Here is a 27,584-nt window from a genome sequence, read left to right on the forward strand (position 1 = left end):
ACTTCTTTTGTTTTTTCTTTCTATTTTTCTTTCTAAAAAAAAAGGCGGGGGGGGGGGCTGCCCCATGTTTTTAAATACTGTACTACTTATACTTATGTTTTCTTTAACCTGCTTGTTTCTATTTCAGTATAGGGGGACTGTCAATGGAAATTAGCTTTTTAGCTAGAATTGAGTACATTTACATTTTATTTTAAAATGCTTATCAATGTACATTGTCCCTCTTCATCAAATAAAAGGAATTGAATTGAATTGCTTCCCTCTGTGTTCCACTCTGCAGGTACAGAGCTCTGACCTTCTTCCTCACCTTCCTGCTCTACACCAGTTTCCACCTCTCCAGGAAACCCATTAGCATTGTCAAGGTAAAACATGCTCATTGTTGGAATATACATTAGAGCTACAACAATAAATCCATGAATTGAACTATAATCGATTATTAAATTAATCATCAACTATTTTGATAAGCGAATAATCGGTTTTAAGAAAAAAAGCCCTTATTCTCTGATTTCAATATTTCATTTTTTTTGTTCCTTTATGACAATAAACTGAATGTATGTATTTATATATATTTGGGAAACACTGATTGACATTTTTCAACATCTCGTCATTACTTGCAGCCCTATACATCTACACACATACAGTACATTCACATAACACACAATTTAGCCTTTGGTGATTATTGTTGCAGAGTCAGCCATACTGCCTGTTCCCTGGGTGCTTTCTGGTAAAGTGTTGTCACTTGTTTTGTATTGACAGAGTGAGCTCCATAAGAACTGCTCCTCTGCCAGTGAGCTGGTCACCATGGCTCTCAGCAGCAGCAGCAGCAGCAGCAGCAGCATCCAGCAGGCCTCTCCACAGACTCTCCCCACAGACATGGACTGTAGCTGGAAGCCTTTTGGTTTGTATTCACCTTATCAGCATGGTACTGTTGTTATGTTATGGAAAGACTGTCCCTTTCACAAGGATTAGTTTCCTGATGCTGAATCACACTGTTTATTACATAAGAATAATAGTGGAACGTATAAGAACACGGCAGATTTGACTGGGGAAGAAGAAGTTAGTAGAAAAGGTGACACAGTGTTGTTGAAGTTCTTCTTGCTATCCTCAGATAAAAGTAACTACAAACAGCTGCTGGGAGCCATGGACTACTCCTTCCTCTGTGCCTACGCCGTGGGAATGTACCTCAGGTGAGATGAGCACAGGAAGTGTATCTATATCAGATGTGGACTCAGTCCCAGTGAAAAAGTACCAAACTGTAAATGTAACCCAAACAATACACTGAAAAGTCAATGACCATTCCTCCAGTCATTAGTGATGGAGTAAATCAGGAACATCTGTCAACAGATACACTTAAAGCAGAAGTAAGCGATATTTTTGTGTTAATATAAGTCTTAAATAGTTATATCTTCCGACAGCAATCACTTACATAGAGTGTTTGGTCTGAAACATGGGTCTGTCAGTCACTCTGCTCTGCTCTGAGCCGAGGAGAAAACTTTTCTCGTATCCTACAAGTTTTATCCAATGAGGAGAGAGAACGGCATGAAGGGCTGTGTTTGCAGCCAAGGGATGCGCGTGAATGTGGTGACGTAGGGACGAGGACTGTTATGGTGCGTTCAAGGCAACCCGTAACTCGTGTTTTACCGACCTGTGAAGTCGTACCAGTTCTATCAGCATTCATCACCAAACAATCTGCAACAGATCATCTAACAACAGCAAATCTAAACATTTTTAAACTCCCAACTGTTCACCTTAATTATCAAAATATAACCAAGCAGACAGAGACAGGAAGTAGCTGTGTATGGGTGCACTGTAGATTTAGTTTAAAGTTACTTAACTTAACTAAAATCCAAACCAGCTTACCATGATGTCTCCACTGTGTGTCCGTGCAGTGGCATCATCGGGGAGCGTCTGCCCATCCGCCTGTACTTGACTGTGGGCATGCTGACCAGCGGCCTGTTCACCTGCCTGTTTGGACTGGGTTACATCTACAACATCCACAACCTGGGCTTCTACATATTTGTCCAGGTGAGACCATCACTGCTGCTCATAGAACCTGCAATCACCACACACACAGTGACACTGACACACTCCATCATGACCTTCCCATGACAGAAACATGTGCACACACTCACAGACCCACACACGTCCACATATGGTGATCAGGGGCCGTATTCATCAAGCTTCTTAGAATTACTCCTTTCAATACTGCTAAGAGTTGACTTATGAGTAAAACAGTTCTTGGCTGAAAGCTGCACTTTAAAAGTTGTCAGACTTTTAGTGAAGTGTAGGATCGAATATTAAGAGTCAGTCTGAGTTGCCACAGTACTATGTGCCATAAACGGAATTTTATGTGACGTCACTTCCAAGTCCAGAGAAATGACCAATCCCTGAAGGGAATCCCTTATCTAAGAATATAGAAATACTGTATCTTAGAAATGTCTCAGTGAATAGGTAAATGGCCAATGGGAGTGTTTATTCAACCATATTTTAACAATGATCTACAAAATAATACAAAATAATATAATATATAGATACTTATCAGTAGGTGACGTCACGGTGCGTTCCACCTGGCCGCCGCCATGCTGGGTACCGAACACTGAGTTAACCTCTATTCAGCTCAGTGCAGCCACGTCCTCTCTGACCAGAAATGACTGTTGCCTGATGTAGTTTGGATATGGATATTTCTCATTTTGATGGCCTTGCCTTGAAAGCACACACCATTTCTGCTGAGACGATCTTTGACAGCGCGGTGCGCCGCTCTCTCTCCCGTTAACAGTTAATCTAGCTCACCCAGCGGACCTCTCTCTCTCTCTCTCGCTCGCTCTGTCTCTCCTCCAAATACACGAAAAGCCAAATCAAATCAGAAATGCGTAGCCCACTTCTTTTTAACTCACAGACATTTATTTTCATAAAGTAATAAAATATCTGGACATTTTGCCATCGTTAACATTGAGACAAAAGGCTGCAGGAATGGAAGAAGAATTCGGCAAATCATCTTATCATGCAAAAAGTCACAACAAACAGGTTTTGCACAATGGTTTGCACAGATAAGTCTTAAAATATGTGCAACACCTTCTCATCACAATCCACACCATCTACACAGTTACGTTATCAGCTGTTATTAAAACCCAACTCATCAGGACGCGATGACCACCACTCGCATTAAACAAACCGTTAACAATTAATAATCCACACTCAAACCGAGGTAACAATAGTGTTGACTGTACTCAACAAGCTATTATTACAAGGTTTACAACAGATATGACAGACAACCTGGGCCGTGTGTGTGCGATAAGAAAGGGGGGAGGGAGGGAGGGAGGGAGGGAGAGAGGAAAAGTAGGTAAAAACCTGCTAGCTGCTAGCTGTTAGCTACCGTAGCTCAGGCGTCGGTCTCCCGTCAGGTAAAAGCTGCCGTTTATTCCTCAAATGAAGCTCATGTTGAGGCTCTCCGGTACAGTTATCCATCACTGCAGTTGAATTAGCCGCTAAACTGCTGGACGCTAAAACCGAGGGGGCCGTCTGTGTGTTTACAATTCACGAAAGCAACGTGAACGTACGTGCCGCTCACACTCAGTAGAGTGAGGCAGCCTCCCTTGGCGTACATGTCTCCCAAGCTGTTTAATGACGGTAAAAAATGAAACAGAAAGTAAATATCCTGCATAGTTTCTCTTTTCTGTGCTGCGCTGATCAGAGCGGCGTCCCTACCTAGTGTATTTTACTTAGCAACGATCTGTTAAACAGGAATAGCAGACTGTTAAATGCTAAATCAAGATGTAAATAAATATCAGAAATATCAATAAATTATCGGAATATGACATTCAATAGTGCCATGTAATAAAAAAAGGTTTATCCGCTATTTTTGTGAGATTTGATGTCACAGCCATGGATGTATTAGGTCACAGCCCATAGACTGCCTTTGGAAGTCGGTACCCAAGATGGCGCTGTGACCGGCTGTGAACGCTGTGTGACATCACGTGATATCTATCTATAATCCTACCACTGGGTCAGTGGCATGTCCAAAGCCGCAGGCGGGAGGAGATTTGCATATTACCTAAATATTTAGTCGAACATTTAACATTTAGATTTAATATTTAGATTTAGATTTAACATTTAGATTCATATTTTGTATTTATAGCTATTTAACATTTAGGCCTTGTATATAGAGGCAATGATTTTCGAATAATTAAAAAGTCATTCAATGAAAAAAAAAACCCGAACAGTTCATGAGACTGTCGTCTTCTTTACTGTTGCGTGGGGGGGTTGAATAGTTCCCGTTGATTATCGAATAATGCTTTTGATTGAAATGCCCATCCATATTGGGAAGGACTCAAAAATAAATGTTTCCTAATCTTAACAATTCATTAATTCAGTGTTACATTGTTGCATTTTTCCATTGGTGAGAAACCGATAATCATTGTGATGACCTCTTAATTCTGCAGTGAAAGCTCTGCTGTGTGAGGTTATTGGTGATGACATGACAAGGATGATACCTGCTCTGTCCAAGTGGTATCGTTTGATCAACTGTTCGTCATTAAACACAAACGTGCACATCTCAGCCTCAGTGCCGTCCCCTAACAACTCCTAACCACTTAAAGCCCCAGTAACTTATTTGGCTTTTTTATTAGCAAAAATCAAATATTGCTTTCATAAATACGTATTTCACTGAAGTTGAATCACACCCGCATACAAATGAAAGCTTTCTCGTACCTTAGAATGAGTTGTTACAAGTCGTTACAAATACATAAGGGGGCGACACACCGAACCGAGGCGGCCATGTTGCATCGCCATTTTTTACGTTGAGTGGCAGCATGACTGTAGGTAACCATAGAAACTGAGCGGAGCTGTCGGTTCGGGGAGAAAGTTTTCCAGGTAGCGCCTGTTTAAACTGTCACCACTGTGTAGTGTGAGGAAGGACGGAGGCACTGATGTTGCATTCAGGTGCAGTCAGGCAGACAGCCGTCAGCAAACCAACCGGATGTCATTTTACTCCACCAGAGAAAGACGGTAAAACGTGGGTCAGGTAAACAATACGACATCACCATGACAACATAATGTCACGCCTGTATTGTTTTGCCTCGTGCTGGCGGACCACTTGTTTACATAGATGCTTGTTTATCCTGTTACATGCAGCTTCTGTTGTCTGTCTGACGTCTGCCCGATTTCACGTGAATGCAACACCAAGAATACGTTGCGATATGCAACCGCACCGCTAGATGGGGGGAATTCCTACATACTATACCTTTGAGACACCTCTGGGGGTCTCTTAAATATCTGGGGGAGGAGGAGTGATTTTTAGTGTTGAGAACTTATTCTTACGTTTGAGAGTAGGACTAAACTCCATAAATGCACTTAAGACTAAAATGGCACTCTAAGACGCTTGATAAATATTCCTCAGATATTTACCTACACAAGTTTACACATGATCACCAAATAATACACAGCTCACAGTTGGTAACTTCTGTTTGTAATTTCAGAATTCCAAAGTCTCCATTTTTGTCTCATATGGACTTAATGTCCTTCCCTACCCAAGACAGGGGCTGAACTGTTTTTAACAGCTCAGTTATGTGAACTGTCCTCAGTCATCCTGTGTGTTTTCAGGTGGCCAACGGCCTGGTCCAAACCACCGGCTGGCCCAGCGTGGTGACCTGCATCAGCAACTGGTTTGGAAAGGGAAGGTGAGACCTGATGACACTCAGACTGTAGCACGTGTTGTTTGTTTTTATGTTGACTGAAGAAGCTTTAATAGCAGTGATGCAGAGAGTCATGTGACTGTGCCAGAGGAGGCTGTGTAACAGTAATATGTGGAGGTGTTATTGTGAACCTACTAACCCGTTATTATAAGATCATGTACATTTTCAGATATTGCGTTCTTAGTAAAAACAATGGAAATTATTTTTCTAGTGAAGTACAACAGCCTTACTGTTTATATTCTTCAGATATGTAATTTAAGAAAAGGAAACCATCATTTAAGAGGGTTATTGATTTTTGAATTGTGTAAAGTGAGAACTAATGTAAAATACAAATGTGTTTCAGGTTTGGAAGTTAAAATATGGAATAAGCTCAGTGATGAGTTGAAGTTATGTAGTTCACTGTTGAGTTGAAAAAAAAAAAGAATAATCATAAATTACAACAAATCTTTTCATCTTATTATTTTGTACTGCTGATATTCTAGGTAAGTTAATTTTATGGAGTGTATAGGATAGGCAAATATAAGCTTTGGTCTTCAGCATATTCCTTTTTTGGTCACATTCATTCATTCATTCATTCATTCATTCATTCATTCATTCATTCATTCATTCATTCATTCATTCATTCATTCATTCATTCATTCATTCATTCATTCATTCATTCAATATAATTAGAGTCAGAACTGCCAGACATTAAATTTGGTTACAGTGACTAACCAGACTGTCATCCTTTAGATGTAGATTGCAGCAGCTTTCCTGTCTGGGCCTGTACAGCTGTACCACACTGAGCAGCACATGGACTCACTTAGAAATGTCAGCATCAGTTTAGACCCAGGACTACCAGAGCTGCTGACTGAAACTCCTGTTGTGTCCTGTTGCTCCCCTCAGGCGTGGACTCATCATGGGGCTGTGGAACTCCCACACCTCAGTGGGAAACATCCTGGGCTCTCTGATCGCAGGTTACTGGGTCTCCTCCAACTGGGGGATGTCCTTCATCGTACCGGGGCTCATCATCGCTGCCATGGGCGTCGTCTGCTTCCTCTTCCTCATCGAACGTGAGTGCAGAGTCATCAGTGGTTGGTGGGCTTCAATATGATCACATCTGCCTAGTTAGGTTTTGAGTGAGAGGAGTCGCCTGACTGCACGGCTGCCAACAGAAGAGAGTCACATTAACCTGAGGCCATCTTTTTCCCTTCACAGATCCAAATGACCTGAAAAGCATCCATGCTCAGAAGTCTACTCCAGGCCAGAGTGTGAGTACAGAGCTCTACAGCCTTTTGTCAGTTCATCTATTCTCCTGTGTGTGTTTACTGTTTAGCAGACATTTATACAGACAGTCCTTACTGACCTTTTAGACATTTTAGATACAAAGATGAAGCTACACTGCAATGTCACCATGGTTTCAGTACAGTTTTTTATGATCCTTATGACCCATTGTTCGATACTTTAAACACTTTTTCAAAACCCTTCACACAGTTACCACAACATCAGTCTGTGTGAGATATACAATTAACACATTGTTTTTTTCTTTTGACACAAATACATACATTTAACATTTGTTTGAACTTCTTTTTCGCACAAGCTCAACTAAAACCTCATCAAAGCCAAACCTAAAGGCTGAAGTGACCAGCAGTTCACTTTGTAGACTGAAACAAATGACTGTAATGTCCTGTATTTTGTTTCATCACATCTGATTCCCATCTATTTTATTTCAGTCACATGACCTATTGGGCTGATCTTGTATAGAAAAAAAATATATAGAAAGACGAAGAAGAGGAAAACAGAAGACCGAGCAGATTATCATTGACTCTGTATTTTTCATTTTAACTATTTCTTCTGTTTGTAAATGACATCTTCACACATCTGTGAATGACCAGCAGCTATGATGCTGATGTTTCTTTTTCTGCAGTCATTTTCAGTTGCTTTACTAACATTTTGTCAATTTTTTTTTGTAAAGTGTTCATTCAGAGATAGGTTACACTTTTGTAGTGTTTGCAAAAAAGAAACAAAATTCCTGCATTTACTAAACCCAATAAAAGTAAAATGTAGAGAGGTTCAGAGGAAACTACAGCACAAAAGTCAATTTATGATCAATACAATCATCTGTCTATTGTAAACCAGTAGATCTGACACATGTAAAGTGATTGAGTTTGTGTTGTTCCATCAGTTGTTAGTGTTTTTATGACACTGTGCTGTGACTGACTACATGTTTGTGTTGAAGACAACATGTGTCAGTGTTTTGGTAGATCTGGGGCCGTATTCACAAAGCCTTTTATCTTACCGCTAGGAGTGCTCCTAACTCGCACTAAAAGTTTTTACGTAGGAGTTTTTTCTTAAAAGCTATTCACAAAGCCGCTGAGACCTAGCCTGATGCATCAGCCGCTTATTTCATTACATTTCAAAAAGCGTCTGAACCTGAGCCATAGGGATTCGTTTGCTTCCGGGAGGCGGTTGCTTACATTTGCTTCAACTAATCGCTGCTGCTTGGTGGTCACGTGTGCTATACACCGGTTAAGCTCATAGGTTAATCTTGAGCGCTTGAGTTCAACGTCATCGCCTTCACTTACCCGTCTGTTCGCTGATTGGTCCGTCCGCTCTGGCGGACGGAGCAAACCGAAACGCATTGCTAGTGTCCTGACTACATTGTTGAGGCAAATGAAATTTGCCGGAACCAGTAGGCGGCGCTAGCCTGGCTAGCTGAGACCTACTCTTACCAAAGACGGTTTATAAACCAAGACCTTTCATGACGAGTCAGCTTCCTGTATGCATGTCACGTGGGCTTCTGCACGGCCACGCCCCTTTAGAGAGACCAGAGGCAGTTTGGAGTGTATTGATTCCTATGGGACAATTTAATGTGAACACCGATTATGATCGGGCCTTTCTCCCCACGGTCACTGAAGCAAATTTTGGACTCATTTTTCACAAGCCACATCTCTTCTGAACAGTTTGACACCAAAATGGTAATTTTCAGACGGAGAGATCCGGAGAAAATCCACTTTGTTCAAGACCTGTCTCTGTCTCTACGACACACTCTCGCGAGATTTGGCACAGATCTCCTAGGCAACGTCAAACAAACGGCCGCGAACTCCCGTGAAAATGATTTAAATTATTTTTGGCATGCTAAATATTACTGTTAGTAGTGTAAATATTTAATGTTATCATAAGAAAATAAAGATATATCTCACTTTCATCTACCTACAAATTGTATAAATCCACACACACGTTCACAGACGAGGTGGGGTGACGGTTGGCCACGCCCATTTAGAGAGACAGGAAGTGTATACCATTTCATATCATTGGAGCAGCCGCTCATGGAGTATCTTTCCATTTATTGAATATCTTTGCTCTTACCAAAGATATTCAATAAATGGAATAAATAAATAAATTAAGAATAAATTGACTGGTTACCTGGCAACCGGAGGAGGAGGACCACGGGCAACTGCCCCAAAAACATAATGGAGCATCAGCAGCGTGTCGTCTTGGCCTTAAAACAGGAAAGCCGGTGGCCAAAAGAAAAGAAAGACGCAAACTCAAGCCACGAGTCCACCAGCCTTTCCAAGCTGACCCGCGGCGATCAGCACCGGGCAGAGCTCCGCAAACAACCCCTATAACTAGTCATGCTACGGTGCCCGTTTACTAGAAGAAAAAAAGAGTCAAACTGTAGGGTGTGTTAGAGCAGTGGTTCTCAACCTTTTTGAGTCGCGACCCCCAATTTCACATGCACTGCTGTCCGCGACCCCCCGCCCCAACACACAAACACACACACGCCGGTGTGAACGCATGATGGATAAAGCGCAGCGCTGTCCGCGGTGGGGTTTTTTTTTTTGCCTTTTTAGTTCTTGATCCCTGCACTGAAAAAAATAATTGGCTGCTGTAGTTTTGTCTCCTTGGCCAATATTCCGACCTGGAGGTTTTCATCAGGGCAAAAGAACAAAACAAAGTGACGGAGTTTAAATAGATGCGGCTGGCGAGTTGATGCGGTGTCCACACACCCGGGCTGGTTTATGTGACATGCGAGGACCTGTCGGCGCAGGAGCGAGTGGAGCGTGGATGCAAGCCAATCTCCTTCAACCATGCACGGAAAAGGGGAATGACAAGAAAAGTTTTTCTAATTTATTAAGAAACAATGCCCAGGTCAGCAATGCATGCCAAGAAACATGTCGTTCATTCGCCCCCTCCAGCCACATCAACTGGGGTCGGGAGGGACCCCAAGGTTGAGAATGGCTGTGTTAGAGGACAATTCATCTGACATAACTATGACACCTGAAACTGAAAACACAGCTTGACCAACACAACCTGACCACCTCTCTCTCTCTCTGTCTCTCTCTCTCTCACGGGCAGTGACACGCTCTGTCATTCATTCACGTGTCAGCACTGAGACAGCGGACAGCACGCTTGGTCACTAGCTAATAATAATAATAATAATAATAATAATAATAAATAATAATGTAGCCTATTAGACTACATTTGTAGCTATAGCACATTATAGGCATACTTCAAGGTCTCGCCCCAGCCATAAACCAGTCAGCTTGGGCATTTTTTTTAATTGAACTTCAACTAAATACTCGTCTGCCCAAATATTAATAAGAAATTGAACCTCCTCACTACTGCAAGTCAGCCCGCGGTTCATTGTTGCCATTGTTGCTGATCAGCTGATGGGGTGTTGTTAGGGCCGTTGCTATGGCGCTGTTCCACAGCGCAAAGCGCTGTACCGCTTTAGAATCATGCAATGTGAACACAAACGGCCCAGAAAAAAGAACGCAACAGTTGTATCGGTTTAGTTGCTGAATCGGAACAACTGCAGGTGTGAAAACGCCCTAAGAGCAGAGTAAGAGTGACGCCCTGGTGACGCCCCGTTGCTATGGATTACGTCAATTCTCGTGCACGAATTCGAGGCGCTCAACACGGTGATTGGTTGTTGTGTGCCGGCGGCGCCCCCCGCCCCCTCCCCTCCCTCCTCCTCGCCGCCGCCGCTCCGCTTCACTTTTTTTTTTTTTTTTTTGTCTCAGGTCCGACGGGGCTTTTCAGATTGCTTCGAGTCCAAACCACTCTCTCTGCTGCCAAGTTGGGCTCTGAACTTTCTGTCCATTCGTGTTTCTCCCTGCCATCTGCATCTGCTACAGTTTTTGTTGCGTGTCACTTCCACTTTCAGAGTGACGCTGTGCAAATGCAACTCTATGAGGGTCAGTGCGCACACTCGCAAAGCAGCTGATTTTTTTTCTTCCCACATTCGAATATTAATTTTCACGTTTGTTGACAGCCCTAATATTATATGGTGATCATAATAATGATGAGAAAAGAAAATGCATTACCCAAATTTGTGGCCTGAAGTTTAGTTTAGTGAAGAAGCCGCCCTATCACGCGAGCTATTACTACTAACTGATGTGTGTCTAACGCACCCACGAACTTTTAAAAAATATTTTTGGATCACATCAGCACGACTGCATCGCAGCGGTTGCAGTCACCTCGGTCCGACCGTTGCGACGCCTATATTAGACAGTCCGTCACCGTCACTACTCCCGTTTTATAGCGAAAATGTTGTAAATATTGTTGCTGTAAAAAAAAAAAAAAAAAAAACACCGACAAAAAGGCACTTTGGGCATCAAAGGGCAAAGGGGCAGGTGCTCCAGCTCCCCCCTCTGCAGCAATTCGCAGTCCTCCATACATTTGCCTGGCTGCAGCCATTTCCGATTCTTTGTGAATAGGTCTTAGTGAGTTAGGAGTCCTCACGAGGACTTTGAAGCTTTCCCAGACTTAGGAGCTACTTTTAGGCATAAAATACTTTGTGAATTACTCTTATTTTAAAAAACTAGGAGTCCTAAATTTAAGACTGACACACCCACTTTTTTTAGGAGTTGCTCCTAAATTCGGCCCTTAGGAGCTACTTTTAACCTTAAGATTCTTTGTGAATACGGCCCCTGGTGAGTTGTGTTAGTGTGTTATTGTATTTTGTAAATGTGTGTCTGTTTAGTTACACCGTGATTTTCAACATGAAATTAACTGTTTTGGGAATTGTGTGTTTTAGTTGTGACGTGGGTTATCAATTTTGAAAAAGTGTTTAAAGTAAAACTGTCAAATCAGTGAGCTCACCTGCCTCATGGCCTAAAATACTGGTAGCCCTGCACTTCTTCAGATTTGCGCCACTTCTTCCAGAAAGTTGTTACGAAAGGCTTTGGTTTTTAAAAAGGTTTTTTCTTGTGTTTGCAGTGGAATAACACTTAGCACAGAGACAAAAACAAAACTGGTATTATTCCAGAAACGGCCCGAAAAAAAATTATTGACACCATTGACATCATTGCAAACTGCTCCTTGTCTCTGAGCACTGAGAGACAGCTCAACTAACAATGTGTCCCTTTTACACAGGTTTCTACTAAGAGTTGGAATGGAGCAAATGGACACACTGAGGTGTATTTGCAATATAAGGACAACAAAAACCAGGTGTGTATCCCTCTGTCCGTCAGTGTTCACCACACCACAACAGTTGTCCTTCAGGTCTTGGTCTTTGAACCTGAGAAGCTTCAAAGAAAGTCAGCACAAAAATTCACAGCAAAGTCTCTAATGTTTTTGTTGTTAATCCTACAACAGGCAGCGGAACCTTTACTTCTCTCTTATCGAGACCTTCTGTTTGACCTTTATGGAAATCTGTGTCCATCTGTGTCTGTGTGACTGAGGGCTGTTGTGTTGTGACTTCAAACTATCAACCATGAAAGACATCTAAGCAATTTTTGAAAAGATATTTTTAGGGCATTTTGACCCTTAAAGCAGAAGTAAGCGGAAATTTTTTGTTAATATAAGTCTTAATAATAGTTCTATCTTCTGACGGCAATCACTTATATAGAGTGTTTGGTCTGAAACACGGGTCTGTCAGTCACTCTGCTCTGCTCTGAGCCGAGCAGAAAACTTTCCTTGTATCCTAGTACAAATTTTATCCAATGAGGAGAGAGAACGGCATGAAGGGCTGTGTGTGCAGCCAAGGGATGCTCGTGAATGTGGTGACGTAGGGACGAGGACCAATAGATCCATGACAAGGGCGGGGGCTTCTGACTCCATCGGCTGACAAGAAGTTATGGTGCGTTCAAGGCAACCTGTAACTCGTGTTTTTCCGACCTGTGAAGTCGTACCAGTTCGATCTGGTACGAGTTCACGGGTCGGAAGTTACGAGTGGCCGTTATAGTGACTTTCACAGGTAAAACAGGTCGGAAAAACACGAGTTACGGGTTGCCTGGAACGCTACAAAGTCGTAAGTCGTGACTTGAAGCCGTAACTTACGGTTTCAAAAGCCTGCCTGGAACGCAGCATTAGCCAAAACGACCGGATCGCTTACTTCTGCTTTAACTAACAGGATAGTGGAGACTGGAGAGAGACTGGGGAAATGACACGCAGTAGAGATCGGTGCAATGAGCTGAACTGCTCCATCATGTTCCTTCCACACAAAATGTTCCTGCATCCATTTCCTGTCAGGATCATTAGATTGTAGATTGAGGAAAAGCACTGATTATGATGACAGTTAATGCTTTTGCTGTACTGCACAATGCAGCCCTGAGGCACAGACGAAAAACCACAGTTTTACTAATATAAACAATTAAATATGCATCTTCACATATAGATGCACATTCACAATATTTTTTCTACGTTGAGTGAGTCAACGTAAGCAACTGAGAAGTGGTTTGTTGGCCGAGGGCAATACCAGCCGCAGAGGGTTAATGTGTTTTTTTTTTACTTTTTAGGCTCCTTTTCCCTTTTCCATGGTAGCTATATAACCTATAAGAGACTGAATGTTGCTGCCATGTTTGATAGTAAGTTTAACATGCGGTTGTGATTCACTCAGGTGAACAACTACTGTTACAAGGATAGTGTTCAAAACAGGAAGGTCAGTTCCTATCAAGCGCTGGGTGAAAGCTTCTGAGGCTGACTGCAAATGTCCACTCTGTCAACTGGGCTTTTCTGGATGTTGGTCTGGTCATACAAACATGCTGATCATCATCATCATCAAGCTTGTGAGCCTGAGGTCAGGACATTTGGACTCAGTCTCAGGCATTGTTGGACTTTTCGATGGTGGTAGAGTTGGGTCTGCTTCATGCAACTCTTCCTTTTAATCTTGTTGTTGATTGAAGTCCAGATTAAAGCTCTTGTTTCATAATCAACCTGTGACAGTTCAGTCCATGCAGCAGCTTCTATATAATCTGACAATAATGCTGATCATCCCAATGTAAAATCACTGCAACATAATAAATTGTAAGCTGTAAGCTGTAAGCTCTTCAGTGCAGGTTTACTGGGTGTCCCCCCGTGTCTCCACTGATCTTTGTCTCCTCGTCCTCAGAGCCATGACACAGAGCTGCTGCTGCCCAGGGACACGGTCCGAGTCCCCGTGCAGCCTGTGGTGGTGGTGAAGAGCGAGTCTGAGCCGTCTGCCATTAGCTTCATGGGAGCTCTGCGGATACCAGTCAGTCACTCACACACACACACACACACACTGGGTTGGGCTGTGGATTCATCCATTTTATTGTCACCATTTTCCTAGCAGTCATCAAGAGTATATGTAACAAGTGCTTTTGGTCTCTAGTGTACATGCCTTCAGGAGTTAGATCGAAAAGAAACTGACTTGGGATAAATAGTATATTAATTCCCAGAACTTTATCTATCCCGTTCTTTACCCCTTCCAAAAAGGAAGCCTCACTGGGCAATCCCAAAATATGTGTGAGTAGTCGCCAACCACTCCACACCCTCTCCAACAGTATATTGCAGCTGGGTTATCTACAAATTTAGAAACCACGGAAGGCGCCTTAAAGAACCTTGTCTTCGTCTTCCAATCAAACTCCTTCCACATGTTACTATTGATACCTTTATGACATCCAATGCACATTGTTTCCCACTCCCCATCCTCAATTATAATATTTAACTCCAGCTCCCATTTGTTTTTAATATAAAAAGTATTGTCTGGTGTATCTAGTAACAGATTTCTGTATATATGGGAAACATGTTTTTTATTGGGTAGTTGATGTTTCACAATTGCCAGTTTTAATGTTATGGCTGATCTATGTACTGTCTATGTAGTGAATGAGTGTGAAGATAAAACAGATCATCTGCTCATGGTTGTCTGTGGAGGCAGACAGCAGCTCATCACATGTCTGTCTGCCTCTGGCTCCATCAGCTCCAGAGGTGATGAGTGTGGGACTGATTGCTGCACTCACACCAGTGTGTAATGTGTGTGTGTGTGTGTGTGTGTGTGTGTGTGTGTTTGTCTTCCCAGGGAGTGATTGAGTTCTCTCTGAGTCTGCTGTTTGCCAAGCTGGTCAGCTACACCTTCCTCTTCTGGCTGCCGCTCTACATCACTAAAGCGGGTGAGGACCAGCACATTATTGGATCAGACCTCTAGTTCCTGACAGAGCAGTTTGCACAGTCAGGGCCCCACACAGCTCTAGTGGCTTTTAATGCTCCTCACTCTTTAATTGTTCTATCTGTTCTTTTGCTTTGAAATGTGTTGAATTTATTCATTCTATTTACTGTTACATTTTTGGAAAGTGCTCAAATAATAATTAGAATAAGGGTTATTATTTTTTATTAAAGAGCATACCCACAGTTCTACCCAGCACTATAATCATGTCAGCCTCTGTAATAAAGATCTTATGTTTCTGCTGATAAATTATGAACCAAGTGAACCAAAAGATGGAACCTTCCCCTCTCTCACAGGTTTTTGTTCAATGAATTATTTATTTAATTTTTTTTTTTTTTTTTTTTTACTGTTTACTGTTTTACTGTTACATTTTGATTTGGTCTCTCTTGATGTCACTTTCTTCTTCTTCAGCACATGCACTTTAAAACTATACGTAAAATTCATTGAAGCCGTTGTCTTGGAATATCTCACCTGTAGGGGGCAGTAAGACTTGAAGTATAACAGGATATTTTAGTACTGTAACATATGACTCAGTCAACAGGTGCATTTCGCTTTAGTTTTTAATCAGAATCATTCCTATACCCTTTGTGATATCACATCATGTTCTGTTTCTGCTTATATCAATGTTTACTGACAACAAGATGAGCAACAATCACCATATTTCTATAACAGTACCTTCATATTGCATTAAGTTCACTATTTGCCTCTCAAATCTTTTAACTCTTTCTCTTGCTAACTAGCCATACATTTAGATTCCCGAGTCCTTACCAAAGTTTTTTTTTTCTTTCTTTTAATCAGAATAAGACAGCAAACAAGTATACACTGTGGTAAATGTTCATATCATTGCCATATTGTCACATTATCACAGTTACAGTATGTACCTTAGTATGAGGAGAGTTTTGGAGGTTGGGATCCGCCCTATGTGCACTGCAAAAACTACCAAGAATATTTGTCTTATTTCCAGTCAAGACAAATCTCATTATACTTAAAATAAGACTCATCACATAAAAAGTAGCTTGTTTTTAGACAATTTTTACTTCTTTCAAGCAGATTTTCACTTGAAATAATCTGATAGTGGAGCAAGGTTTTCTTTCTTATTACAAGCACAAGAAAAACTTGCTTTCACTGGCAGATTTTTCTACTTATTTCAAGTGAAAATTTGTTTGAAACAAGTGAAAATGATCTAAAAACAAGTTAATTTTTTGTGATGAGTCTTATTTTAAGTGGAAAGAGATTAGTTTTGACTAGAAATTAGACATTTTGACAAGAAATAAGACAAATATTCTTGGAAAGATTTTGAGTTTTTGCAGTGTGGTGAGAGGAATCTCCTCAGTGGTTCTTTCATATTAGAGAATACATTTAATCCAGTGATGCACATTCCTGTCTGTTTACACACGTTTCATCTTATACATCCACCTGAGCACCTCAGACTTGTGTGCGGTGTAGAGAAGGACACAGGGTCCATGGGTCTGATCCCATTACTCAGATCCATGTGAATAAGTTGCTGCAGGACAGTGGTTTTAGAATGAAGACTGAGAAAATGCCAGACAAAGTGCAGCGGAACCAGCTGCTCAGCCTGTGTGTGTTTGTGTATTTCAGCTCACCTGGATGCCAAGAAGGCTGGAGATCTCTCCACTCTGTTTGATGTGGGAGGAATTGTGGGTAAGGGCTTTGTTGACATGTCCCTCTGACTCTCCTCTTGAGAGAGTGAGAGGCGTGTTTGTGGGAGCGTGTGTTTGTGTGAACACACATAAAAGTTTTTTTCTCTTCCTTCATTCAGCCCTCACAGTCAACATGTCCTCACCACTGTGAATTATGGTCAGTGTGAAGGATGACCCTGACTCATTGCTGTTCGTGTGTGTGTGTGTGTGTGTGTGTGTGTAGGTGGGATCCTGGCAGGAGTAATCTCTGATAAGCTGGGGAAGAGAGCCACCACCTGTGCAGTCATGTTGCTGCTGGCTGCTCCGACAGTAGGTTCTCTCACATCTTCCTTTGACTGGAGCAGGATGTGAGCTCAGGCTGCTGCTTATGTGTTCACACCACGCTTATAACAGTTCACTAGCAGTGAAAAATCATTTAGTAAACTGAATTCCCCCCCCCCCCCAAAAAAAAAATAGAGAACTAAATCAAAGTTCCAGTGAACAATGTAAAACTAACTCAAACTAAAGTGTAGTCAGATAACAGCAGCTTAGTTGTAGTTTTCTAGTCAATGTCTAAAGCTGCAGGAAGAAAAGGCCACAGCTCAATATGGGACCACTTGGAGTACGACCCACAGTTAGATAAGAGTGAATGGAACCTGATAAGGACTGATGGAAACATTATGGGATGCAACTAAAATCCCACTAATGTGGAAGTTGATCTTCAGAGGTCTGACAGAGGCTTTCTCCTAAAACCTGAAAAACTAAGACTAAATAAAAACTAGTCAATTCCTCTAAAATAAAAACTAAACTAAAACTGATTCATCACTCACTGAACTTACTAAAACTAAATTGAAATAAAAAATCAAACTAATGAAAATGTAAAAACTATAATAACCTTGTTTGAGACAGGTGAGGGATGAAGGTTCCTGCAGCGTTTGACTGTCATTCTCTGTCTTTGTCTTGCAGTTGTATGGTTTCTCCATGATCAGTGAGTTGGGTCTGGGGCCGACCATCGGTAAGAGCTCCGCCTCCTTCCTCGGCTCAGCCACAGTCAGAGCAGACCATCTTCAGTGTTTGTCAATTATTCAACTAAACATCTTCTGGGTCCAAGCTCACCTTGTTGTCCAGCTGATCATTGTGTATGAAGTCTGGAGCGCATCAGCTCATCATTAGTTAATAATCTATTAATAGAGCTTTAGTGACTGTGTCCTGTGACACAGCAGCAGCTCTAATATTATATATTCATCACTGCACAGGTCCTCAAAGGAGTCAGCTGACTTGATGTGAGTGTGTATGCATCATCAGCTGATGTGTGTGTGTTTGCAGGCATGCTGCTGGTGTGTGGAGGTCTGGTCAACGGACCCTACGCCCTCATCACCACTGCAGTGTCTGCTGATCTGGTAAGCATGTTCAGTCTCTGCTTGATTCCTAGATCAGTCTGCTGTTTGTCACACTGTTTCACACAGATAAAGACCCCCAGTCCAAGACACTGTTACCATGGTAACTAACAACTAGTGACACCCGCGCTGACAGCCAACAAAAAACAGCAAAACGTGGCTCATGATTTGTAGTTTGCTGGCATTATCCCGGAGAGAGCATAAAGAGTGGTAACAGAGAAATCAGATTATTAATTCTTCCTAAAGACAAATGTTTCCTGCTGAGGTAACCAAAGCAGTTGGAGCTGAATTACCCAGAGTTCATTCTACCATAGTCTGGCTTAAGATAATCAAGAACTAAACTGTGCTGTGCAACAGATGGATTTAGATTCAGCCATTGGTTATATCAAAGACACAGTCAAAGTGTCAAACTGTGAGAAACTGGCTTCAGGTCTGATTGCAGGTTATGTCATGTGTGTGTGATGTGTGTCAGGGGCCAGCCCATGGACTCATCTCTCTGTCTCCTCTCTCTCCCTCTGATCCCAGGGAACCCACAAGAGCCTGAAGGGCAACGCCAGGGCACTGTCCACCGTCACCGCTATCATTGACGGCACGGGATCTGTAGGTCAGTACCACTGTCACAACAACATCTGGGACTCAGTAGGTATATACTGTATACTGGAGATCCACATGATGTGATGTGAGATGTCTTCTTTACACCCCATCTTGTCAAAATTAAAACTATGGAGAGACATTTGTCTCTTTTATTATTCAATCATATAGAATAGATTTGCAACAACAACAAAATTTGAGAGCATCAGGGATAAGTGGCAATCAAAAAAGTTAAAGTTAAAAACTTTTCCTAGAAAATCAGTCCTCTTAGCTTGCAAGCTAAAAAGTTTTGCTTGCGCGTTCAACTGCACTTAATGGGCGGGGCCTACGCTGATGGATGAGAGAAGAGTTTCTATTGGTGGGTTTGACCTGGCTCCAATGCGGACTGGGTGTCTTGGTGTATTTATAAGCAAAATCATCATATCCTTTTACTTAGAAACATTAGTTTTGATTGAAGTTGAAGAAATATGCTCTTAAAACTTTTCTGCAATTGCACACTTGCAAACTCTTTTGCTCTCTTTTTGGTTGCAAATTCTATTTGATTGAATAATAAAGAGACAAATGTCTCCATAGAAAACATAGTAGTATGGCACACCCATTCACACACTGACCTGTGTGTGTGTGTGTGTGTGTGTGTGTGTGTGTGTGTGTGTGTGTGTGTGTGTGTGTTGTCAGGTGCAGCACTGGGCCCCCTGCTGGCTGGCCTGTTGTCTGCAGGCGGCTGGGATCAGGTCTTCTACATGCTGATGACTGCTGACTTCTTTGCTCTCTTGGTGAGTGAAAACCATCAACAACACAAGTTTCAGTGTGAACACCACACCAGAGGAAGCACACCTGGTGTTTTACTGAGCTGCTGTTGAAGCAGCAACAACGCTCGTATATATTTATACAATATATGTTAACAGTGGTTTAAAAGACTCCAGCTCTGCAGCTCACCTCTGTAACACTGAGCTCTTTGTCCTCTTGCAGCAGGTATCCTTGGTTTTATGGTTTTTGCTCCAATACAGCCCAGCCCATTGTTTTGGGGAAAAGGGAAGCAACATGAAACCAGTTGGTACTGGTCATGCAAATTTATTCAATAACAAGGTGCATAAAAAAAGTAAATAAAGGTGAATGAGTGAGAAGGAGACAGCTCTGGTGAACTACACAGTGTTCCTCCTACAATTCCCTTTGGATGTCACCATGACAGCTTCATAAGGCAATAACATATCAGCTGTGTTTTCAGTCTCCAATCCCTCTATACACCTTACAAAGAGATTCCTGATGTTTTCAGTGTGTCTGCCTCTGACTACCTACGTTACTGACCTAACGAATGTTCATACAGCTTCTGCTACGACTTGTGACAAAGGAGCTGACATCAAGTAAATCCCGTCCCATCTCTGCTGTAGAGTAAGTCCTGCTTTTCTCCTCTTCATCATCTTCATTACTCAGTGTCCACTGTCAAACAGGTTATAGAGCAATAATTTAGTTGAATACCATGAGCTCCTGATTGCCCTGTTAGAAACTATTGAACTATTCCTGTAGCCAGTAGCACAAATTAAAACCCTCTTAGCATTTAACTGGACATGAACCCTAAAGTGTTTTTGCATTTCTGCCTCACCAACCTGCCCAATGTGTCTTACTATGAAATGGTCAATGAACTATGATCTAAAATGAAATACAACCACAACAATGAACAGGCAAATACACAATAATATGACTCCCTAACATAGTTTTGACCAACTTGGGGGGCCATTCAGGTGTAGCGTCTTTTGTGCACACACTTTCAATGTACACACCCAACTTTGGAGCTGTCCTGGTAACAAAGGTGTCCTGCTTCACTAGTCTACAGACAGAGTGCCCTGCTCATGGACACAAAATGTAAAATTTAGTTTGAAATACCAACGATAATCTTTGACTGTTCAGTTTATGAGTGTGAAACTTAATGACACCAACTTATCAACATGGTGTAAATGTTTGTCTCTACTTCACAGGCTGAAGGAGCATTGAGCCAACACGCAAACACACACAATGAAACCACTTGTCCAAGCCTGAAATGGACTAGCTCTGACTGTAACTTGATTGTCATGAACACACACACACATTAATGAACTAACACGTGTATGTATGCATACACACACACACACACACACACACACACACACACACACACACTGCTGTGCCAGCCACAGTGTGTTGGCTGTACCTTCATGGTGGATGGAGATGTGAAGTTGTGCCTGATGGACCAAACCTGCTGGCAGCAGCTTGGAGGAGTCTTCACACAGTGGACCTGTACAGGAGAGGATTCCTGCTCTCTTTCTCACCTCAACCTGTTTCCAACACTGCCTGCTCAGTCTAACCACACAGCTGGTAGATGTAGAAAAGTAGCCTTACTAATGACACACATGCTGGGACTTGAGATGTTCCACAGGCTCCTCCTGTAGGTTGGGTCTGACTCCTCCTGTTCATGTCCCTAGGAGCTCCACACACTCGTACATCTAACCTGCCACTTAGCTTAGATCGGAATCTTAAAGGGATAGAAAAATAGTTCAACATTTTGGTATTGCCATAATCCCTATAGTCATAGCAGTAGGTTCGTTACCTTTAATTGTCGGTGCAAGCTATTTTTAGAACGGCGGAGCAGAGCCGTGAGCTGCTCAGAGCTACGATATGGAGGCTCATGGGATTTCTTGGTTTCCCTCATCAAACTCATCAAATACACAATCCAACAACTCCACAACGCTCTGGTGGACAAGTTGTGACCTGCACATTCACCACGCTATGAGATAATAACACAACGTTACCAGAGTTGTTTTAGAGGGAAATTCATGCAAAACAGCCGATGCGTGTTGCCTTCAGGGACAGTTTTTCGGCAAGCAGTCTCTGTATTTCCTTCTAAAACAACTCTGTCTGGTAACGTTGTGTTATTATCTCATAGCGTGGTGAATGTGCAGGTCACAACTTGTCCACCAGAGCGTTTTGTAGTTGTTGGATTGTGTATTTGATGAGTTTGATGAGGGAAACCAAGAAATCCCACGAGCCTCCGTAGCGTAGCTCTGAGCAGCTCACGGCTCTGCTCCGCCGTTCTAAAAATAGCTTGCACCGACAATTAAAGGTAACGAACCTACTGCTGTGACTATAGGGATTATGGCAATGGGCCAATTTGCCAAAATGTTGAACTATCCCTTTAACATCTGATCCACCCACTTCAAATGTCCTACAGTACCTGAGCCCAGCTCTTTATTAAGAGTGAAAGCTCACAGGTTTAACATGGTCAGTCATGTTTTTGTTGTCTTTGTTTATCCAGAATCCGTTCACAAATCCAGATTTGTCCTTCTGAAGATGATGTAAAAGCAGAAAGCTTTGAGTCACTTCACCAAACCTTCAGCAACATCTGCTCTGTTATTTAGATCTCAAAGGACAAATGTTTTCAAATTGGGGACCTGACAGCTCATTCTGGAACAGCAGAAACATGACGCTATTGTAATAAAGTAACAAATAATAAATGCAGTGGAGGACCTGTGTGAAAGGGGGTCATACAGGGACCACTAGGACCCAAATGGACTGAGACCACTAGACCCCCCTGGACTGTGGAGGTTTATGCCTTGCATGTCGCATTTGCCTTACTGAACCAAAGAGACTGTGGGATCATGTTGTAATTTAAAAGATATACATTAACTTATTTTGTCAATCTGAGGTATTTTCTGAATTAAATTCACCAAAGTTGTATTTTTATACCAAACCTCCAGATGCTGATGTTTCACTATGTGCAGGGCTGGGGTGGGGTGGGGGTGGGGGTCCGGAGATGTTTTGAATGTAAAGTTGTCAGATCAGACGACAGACTCTTCAAACCTTGTGGATCTATTCTGCAGTGCAATGTTGTTGGTTGTGTAAACTAGTTTGTTGTAGTATAACTGCCTTCGATTTGAGTTTAAAGCTCATTTTAATTGTTTCTTTCTTTCTAGGGCTGTCAAACGATTAATTTTTCTAATCGCGATTAATCGCATTTTTTCCATAGTTAACTCGCAATTAATCTCTATTAAGAATATTATATATGGCGCTTTGTACATTCAACACTCCAAAGTGTTATAATCTCTAGACAAACAACTTTTAGACCAGACCTAGCAGGCCTACCTAATCATAACACATGATGCATGAAACTCACACAGAATTGAAATGAATTGCATCCAGTGGAAATTGCCCCTTGCTTTGCTACACCTCTGCCTGGCCATGTGCATTTGTTGACAACAGAAGCCGTCAAAAAATCAACACATCGCCACGTGCATTTGTTGACAACGGACTCCGTCAAAAAAATCAATACATGGCCATGTGCATTTGTTTACAACAAAGCCGTCAAAAAATCAATGGATGGAGCTGTGGATATATGTTAGACTCTTTTACAGTCTATAGACACAGACGGCAAGCAAGGAAACGTCACTTCCGGTTAGGGCTGTGGGGGAAAACAAACCGTGTCCCCCATACACACTCATGCAAAAAGGCGGCATTTTAAACCTTTGTCAAACGCTTGTTCGCCGTCCTGTCTTAGTTTTAATCACATGTATATGCTGACAGAGAGCTATATTTTTAGAAACTCACCACGATCTGGGTCGATTGTTGTCCGTACATTTAAAAATATTAGGTATTTCACAGTCAGTCATATTTGTCTTCCCCCACGGATCTGACGCTCTCTTAGTCGCCGCCGGCCGGCTCTAGACACTCGTAGACACTGCCTGAGTTATTGTGTATTATTTTGCACCGCAAATAAATTCAAAAACCACAACCTGAACTTTTATATCGGAACTTCGCTCATCTTCTCCAAACGTGTAACGCTCTGACCGGAAGTGAAGGTTGCCGACCCTGCTGACTCGGTGTAGGCTATGGCTGTGAAAACTTTATATTTTAAGATGTACGGACAGCAATCGACCCAGATCGTTATGAGTTTTCTAATATATAGCTCTTTGTCAGCACATACATGTGATTAAAACTAAGACAGGACGGCGAACAAGCGTTTGACAAAGGTTTAAAATGCCGCCTTTTTGCATGAGTGTGTATGGGGAAAACGGTTTGTTTTCCCCCACAGCCCTAACCGGAAGTGACGTTTCCTTGCTTGCCGTCTGTGTCTATGGTTAGACTGTGTATATTTGTGTAGCAACCAACTTGAAGGTGCCTTACCGCCACCTACTGGACTGGAGGTCCCACACTCCAGTCCTCCAGTCCAGCAGACAGAGGACAAAATGGGCCGCGATTAACCGCGATTAAAAAATTTAATCGAGTTAATTTTTTTAATTAATCTCATCGCGATTAACGCGTTAACTCTGACAGCCCTTCACATGTGTTAATATTTATGATTAGATCCTGTTAATTTATTGGATGTCCCGTGTATATTTCTGATCAGTGGTTGTCCTTCTGAAGACATTGTGTGCCTTGCCTGTTGTGTGTCTTGATTTTGTAATACAGAAACACATCTGAAGGTTTTCATTACTCTGGATATCTTGGTTTGGGGTCGGTTTGCTCCCAAAACATTCTGGGAAATAAATAAACCACTTTGTTCTCAGTGTGGTGTTTTTGATGGCTCTGTCTAGTGTGCTACTACAGGCTGGCTAAAGCCATCTGACTCATGGTGTGGAGTGGCCTTCAGTCTCATCTGGTGATGACAGGTGTCATGTGAAAAGGTCCTGACACACAGGAGCCCACTCAGTGACACAGGCAGACACACAATCCTAAATTTCTATTGATGCAAACAGAACCTGGAGCTGAGAGAACCGTAGGATGTGAGTCCAGGCTCTGCTTCTAGACCGCTTTGATTCAGGGGGTGGGGGGATCGGATTAAGATATCAATGCCATGTTTTAACTTAAATTATCTGAAATTTTATCTATCTATCTATGAGCATGTTACAGTTTTTTTTTATTTATGTAATGTGCCATTATACTCATGGGATTCTCTTGTCTTTAACCCAGGAATGTTAGGGGAGACTGGGGACGGATGCAACAAGTCTTATTTCTCCAATCAGAAACATGCTAGAGTAATGGCACTCACACTGCACAAGAATAGAGAAGACATATTCAGCATCTGCTCCTGCTTGTACTGAGACAAAGTTGTTTTAGAGGTATGAAAGTAGCTTTTTCCATGAGCTATATTTAGTGCCACGGGCAATCGCACCGGGCACTGATCCCTACAGCTATGAAATAGCTGCAGTAACTGTTATTGTGTGGATTTTTTCTTATTGTTCTTCTGTTCGGCCATTTTCTTTATACTTATTAGTGTGAATGCTGGAAGCGATTTTCTTTCTTTCCTTCTGTCCTTTTCTTTTTTCTCTCTTCTTTCTTTCTTTCTTTCTTTCTTTCTTCAGCTCATTCAGCATTGTTTCAACAATTTCTTCAGCTCATTCAGCATTGCTTTCAGCATTCACACCATTTCCATTCTTGGAAATGTTTTTTCTAGTATTCTTTCTACTATTGTTATTCAGTTCGGCCATTTTCTTTATACTTATTAGTGTGAATGCTGGAAGCATTCACACTATTGTTATTCGGTTCGGCCATTTTCTGCCTTTCTTCGTCATGTAACTAGTCCTTCATACTTTGTGCTACTTCAACAATTCAAATATCAAAATGTTCAGCCTTTTCGGGACAGGTGTGCTATGTCTTTTCTCTTTTCAACTATTCATACTTTTTGCAATATTCAACTATTTCTGATTTTTTTTTCCCCATAGAGAATGCATTGGAACAGTCTTGAAACTCTTCAAATCTTCTTACTTCTTTCAGCCTTTAAAGCGTCCACATACTTTCAGCTAGAGACTTCATTCAAATTCTGAGCTGTAGACAAACTTCTAATGTATTCATCCTGTATGTACAACTTTTTCATAGCTTGTACCGTTTTTGAGATAAATCCTTTAAAAGCACATGAGGATTTCTGACAAATTTCACACTTTTCAATGAGTGTGTATGGGGTTGGGTCAGAGTGAGTGACATCATTGTTAGAGTGAGAGGGATCGAAAAAACATTCAGGATTTTTTCTGGATAAATTGCCAGCACGGCCACAAATTAAACTCTAGACACATGATTTCCTCACCGGTTTGTAGCCACACTTGTCGTGTCTCATTTAATGTGCTCAAAACAGCAGACAGACTTACAGAATTGTCTCTATGAGCCTAATTGTGCAGCTAGACCCGCTCCAGTGGCTCATCCACTTCAATAGAAAAGTAGGAGCTGTTTTTTTTAGAAAAGCAGAAATGCCCCCCTTTTCTACCTTGCGACCCTGAGAAAAGTTTTTGCCCTACAAACATTTAATGAACATCAATGTGCTCAGGAAGGTCTCCTTGCCCAGATGGTCAGGACCACATTCTGATAAGAGGTACGGTTCTCTTTTACTGGGCTGTTTTGGGAAGCTGCACAGAGCTCAAATCTCTCTGCTCTGCTCTGCTCTGTGTGCAGTTGGCCAGCTGTTGGGGCCAGCTCGTTATCAAAGTCTATAAATAGAACAGTGCAGGTGCAGCCTGGCCGCTCGTTAAGATGTTTTTAAACACAGCCCCACACACACACATGATAAACCAGACTGACAGAGGATGTCCACGCACAAACACAGGCATCACACTCACACAGACAGACACTCACACACAGTCACACATGCACACATACACAAACAAACAATTCCATTCCATTCTTCATTCTTCCATTCTTAGATAATAATTTAAAATATTTTTTAAATGCAGCCAGGGAGCTCTCTGCTCTCATTCAGCCCAATGCATTTTTTTCACAGCAGCAGGAGAAGGAGCTCAACTTTGTAACTTGCTGTTAAAGCAGAAGTAAGTGATATATTTGTGTTAATATAAGTCTTAAATAGTTATATCTTCCGACAGCAATCACTTACATAGAGTGTTTGGTCTGAAACACGGGTCTCTCAGTCCCTCTGCTCTGCTCTGAGTCGAGGAGAAAACATTTATCGTATCCTACAGTTTTTATCCAATGAGGAGAGAGAACGGCATGCAGGGCTGTGTGTGCAGCCAAGGAACGCCGTGAATGTGGCGACGTAGGGACGAGGACTGTTATGGTGCGTTCAAGGAAACTCGTATTTTTCCGACCGTGAAGTGGTACCAGTTCGATCTGGTACGAGTTCACCGGTCAGAAGTTACGAGTGGCCGTTATAGTGACTTTCACCGGTAAAACAGGTCGGAAAAACACGAGTGGGTTGCCTGGAACGCTACAAAGTCGTAAGTTGTGACTTGAAGCTGTAATTTACGATTTCAAAAGCCTGCCTGGAACGCAGCATTAGCGAAAACGACCGGACCACTTACTTCTGCTTTAAGTGCTTTTTAATTCATTTTAATTCACCAAAAAATAGTCACAGGTCACAAAAAAGTCCTTTTCTTGCTTGGTGTGGCTAATTTCTGCACTTTCCTTACTTTTTTTTTTAAGCATCATTGAAAAATCTCACATTCATCAAAGTCTCAACCTCTTTTGCACAACTCCACTGTAGTGTAGGGGGTAGGGTGGCCGCTTGCCAACCCCAAGGTCACTGGTTCGAATCCAAGGGAAGAACTCTTGTTATGTTATGTTGAATTCTGCTCTCCTCCACCGCCTTCAATTGGTTACAGGTGTTTGTTATCTCCTTGATTACTCATACCAGTTTGTAGCACATCATCACATTACAATGAATGACAACAGTCTTGAAAGCAGTGTGCTCTCTGTAGCCGAGTGGCAGAGTAAAGGCTTAATGATCATAAGGTCATGGGTTCGATTCCTGCCTCAGTCATTTCTCATCATTGCTTGACTTTTGATTCCAATTATTCAGCTGTCATTGGACAGTCTTTGATTCCTCATAGTATAAAGCTCATTGTAACTCAGGTTCTCTGTGGCCGTATGGTTAGTGTGTTAGGTTACTGCTCATGAAGTTGTGGGTTCA

The 27,584-nt window shown here is 42.0% G+C and overlaps 1 protein-coding gene across 2 annotated transcripts in view; it reads left to right on the forward strand.

The window, feature by feature from the left end:
• slc37a1 (solute carrier family 37 member 1) overlaps positions 1-21,072 on the forward strand; it is a 30,965-nt gene extending 9,893 nt beyond the window's left edge. Inside the window, exons 3-21 of one of the 2 annotated variants that reach the window (XM_085764435.1) lie at positions 278-359; positions 754-895; positions 1,106-1,184; positions 1,887-2,022; positions 5,596-5,672; positions 6,573-6,739; positions 6,885-6,937; positions 12,048-12,122; positions 13,513-13,554; positions 14,005-14,127; positions 14,935-15,025; positions 16,678-16,740; positions 16,963-17,048; positions 17,685-17,733; positions 18,045-18,118; positions 18,641-18,719; positions 19,382-19,479; positions 20,031-20,095; positions 20,680-21,072. In XM_085764435.1, the coding sequence (XP_085620561.1) occupies positions 278-359; positions 754-895; positions 1,106-1,184; positions 1,887-2,022; positions 5,596-5,672; positions 6,573-6,739; positions 6,885-6,937; positions 12,048-12,122; positions 13,513-13,554; positions 14,005-14,127; positions 14,935-15,025; positions 16,678-16,740; positions 16,963-17,048; positions 17,685-17,733; positions 18,045-18,118; positions 18,641-18,719; positions 19,382-19,479; positions 20,031-20,095; positions 20,680-20,695 (1,597 nt within the window). In that variant the 3' untranslated portion in view covers positions 20,696-21,072. The remainder of the gene's footprint in view (positions 1-277; positions 360-753; positions 896-1,105; positions 1,185-1,886; positions 2,023-5,595; positions 5,673-6,572; positions 6,740-6,884; positions 6,938-12,047; positions 12,123-13,512; positions 13,555-14,004; positions 14,128-14,934; positions 15,026-16,677; positions 16,741-16,962; positions 17,049-17,684; positions 17,734-18,044; positions 18,119-18,640; positions 18,720-19,381; positions 19,480-20,030; positions 20,096-20,679) is intronic. The other variant, XM_085764436.1, reaches the window with a different exon arrangement.
• The last annotated feature ends 6,512 nt before the right edge of the window (positions 21,073-27,584 follow it).

This window comes from Trachurus japonicus, chromosome 21 (genome assembly GCF_045865225.1).
Source record: "Trachurus japonicus isolate A0001 chromosome 21, Traja_1.0".
NCBI lineage: Eukaryota > Metazoa > Chordata > Actinopteri > Carangiformes > Carangidae > Trachurus > Trachurus japonicus.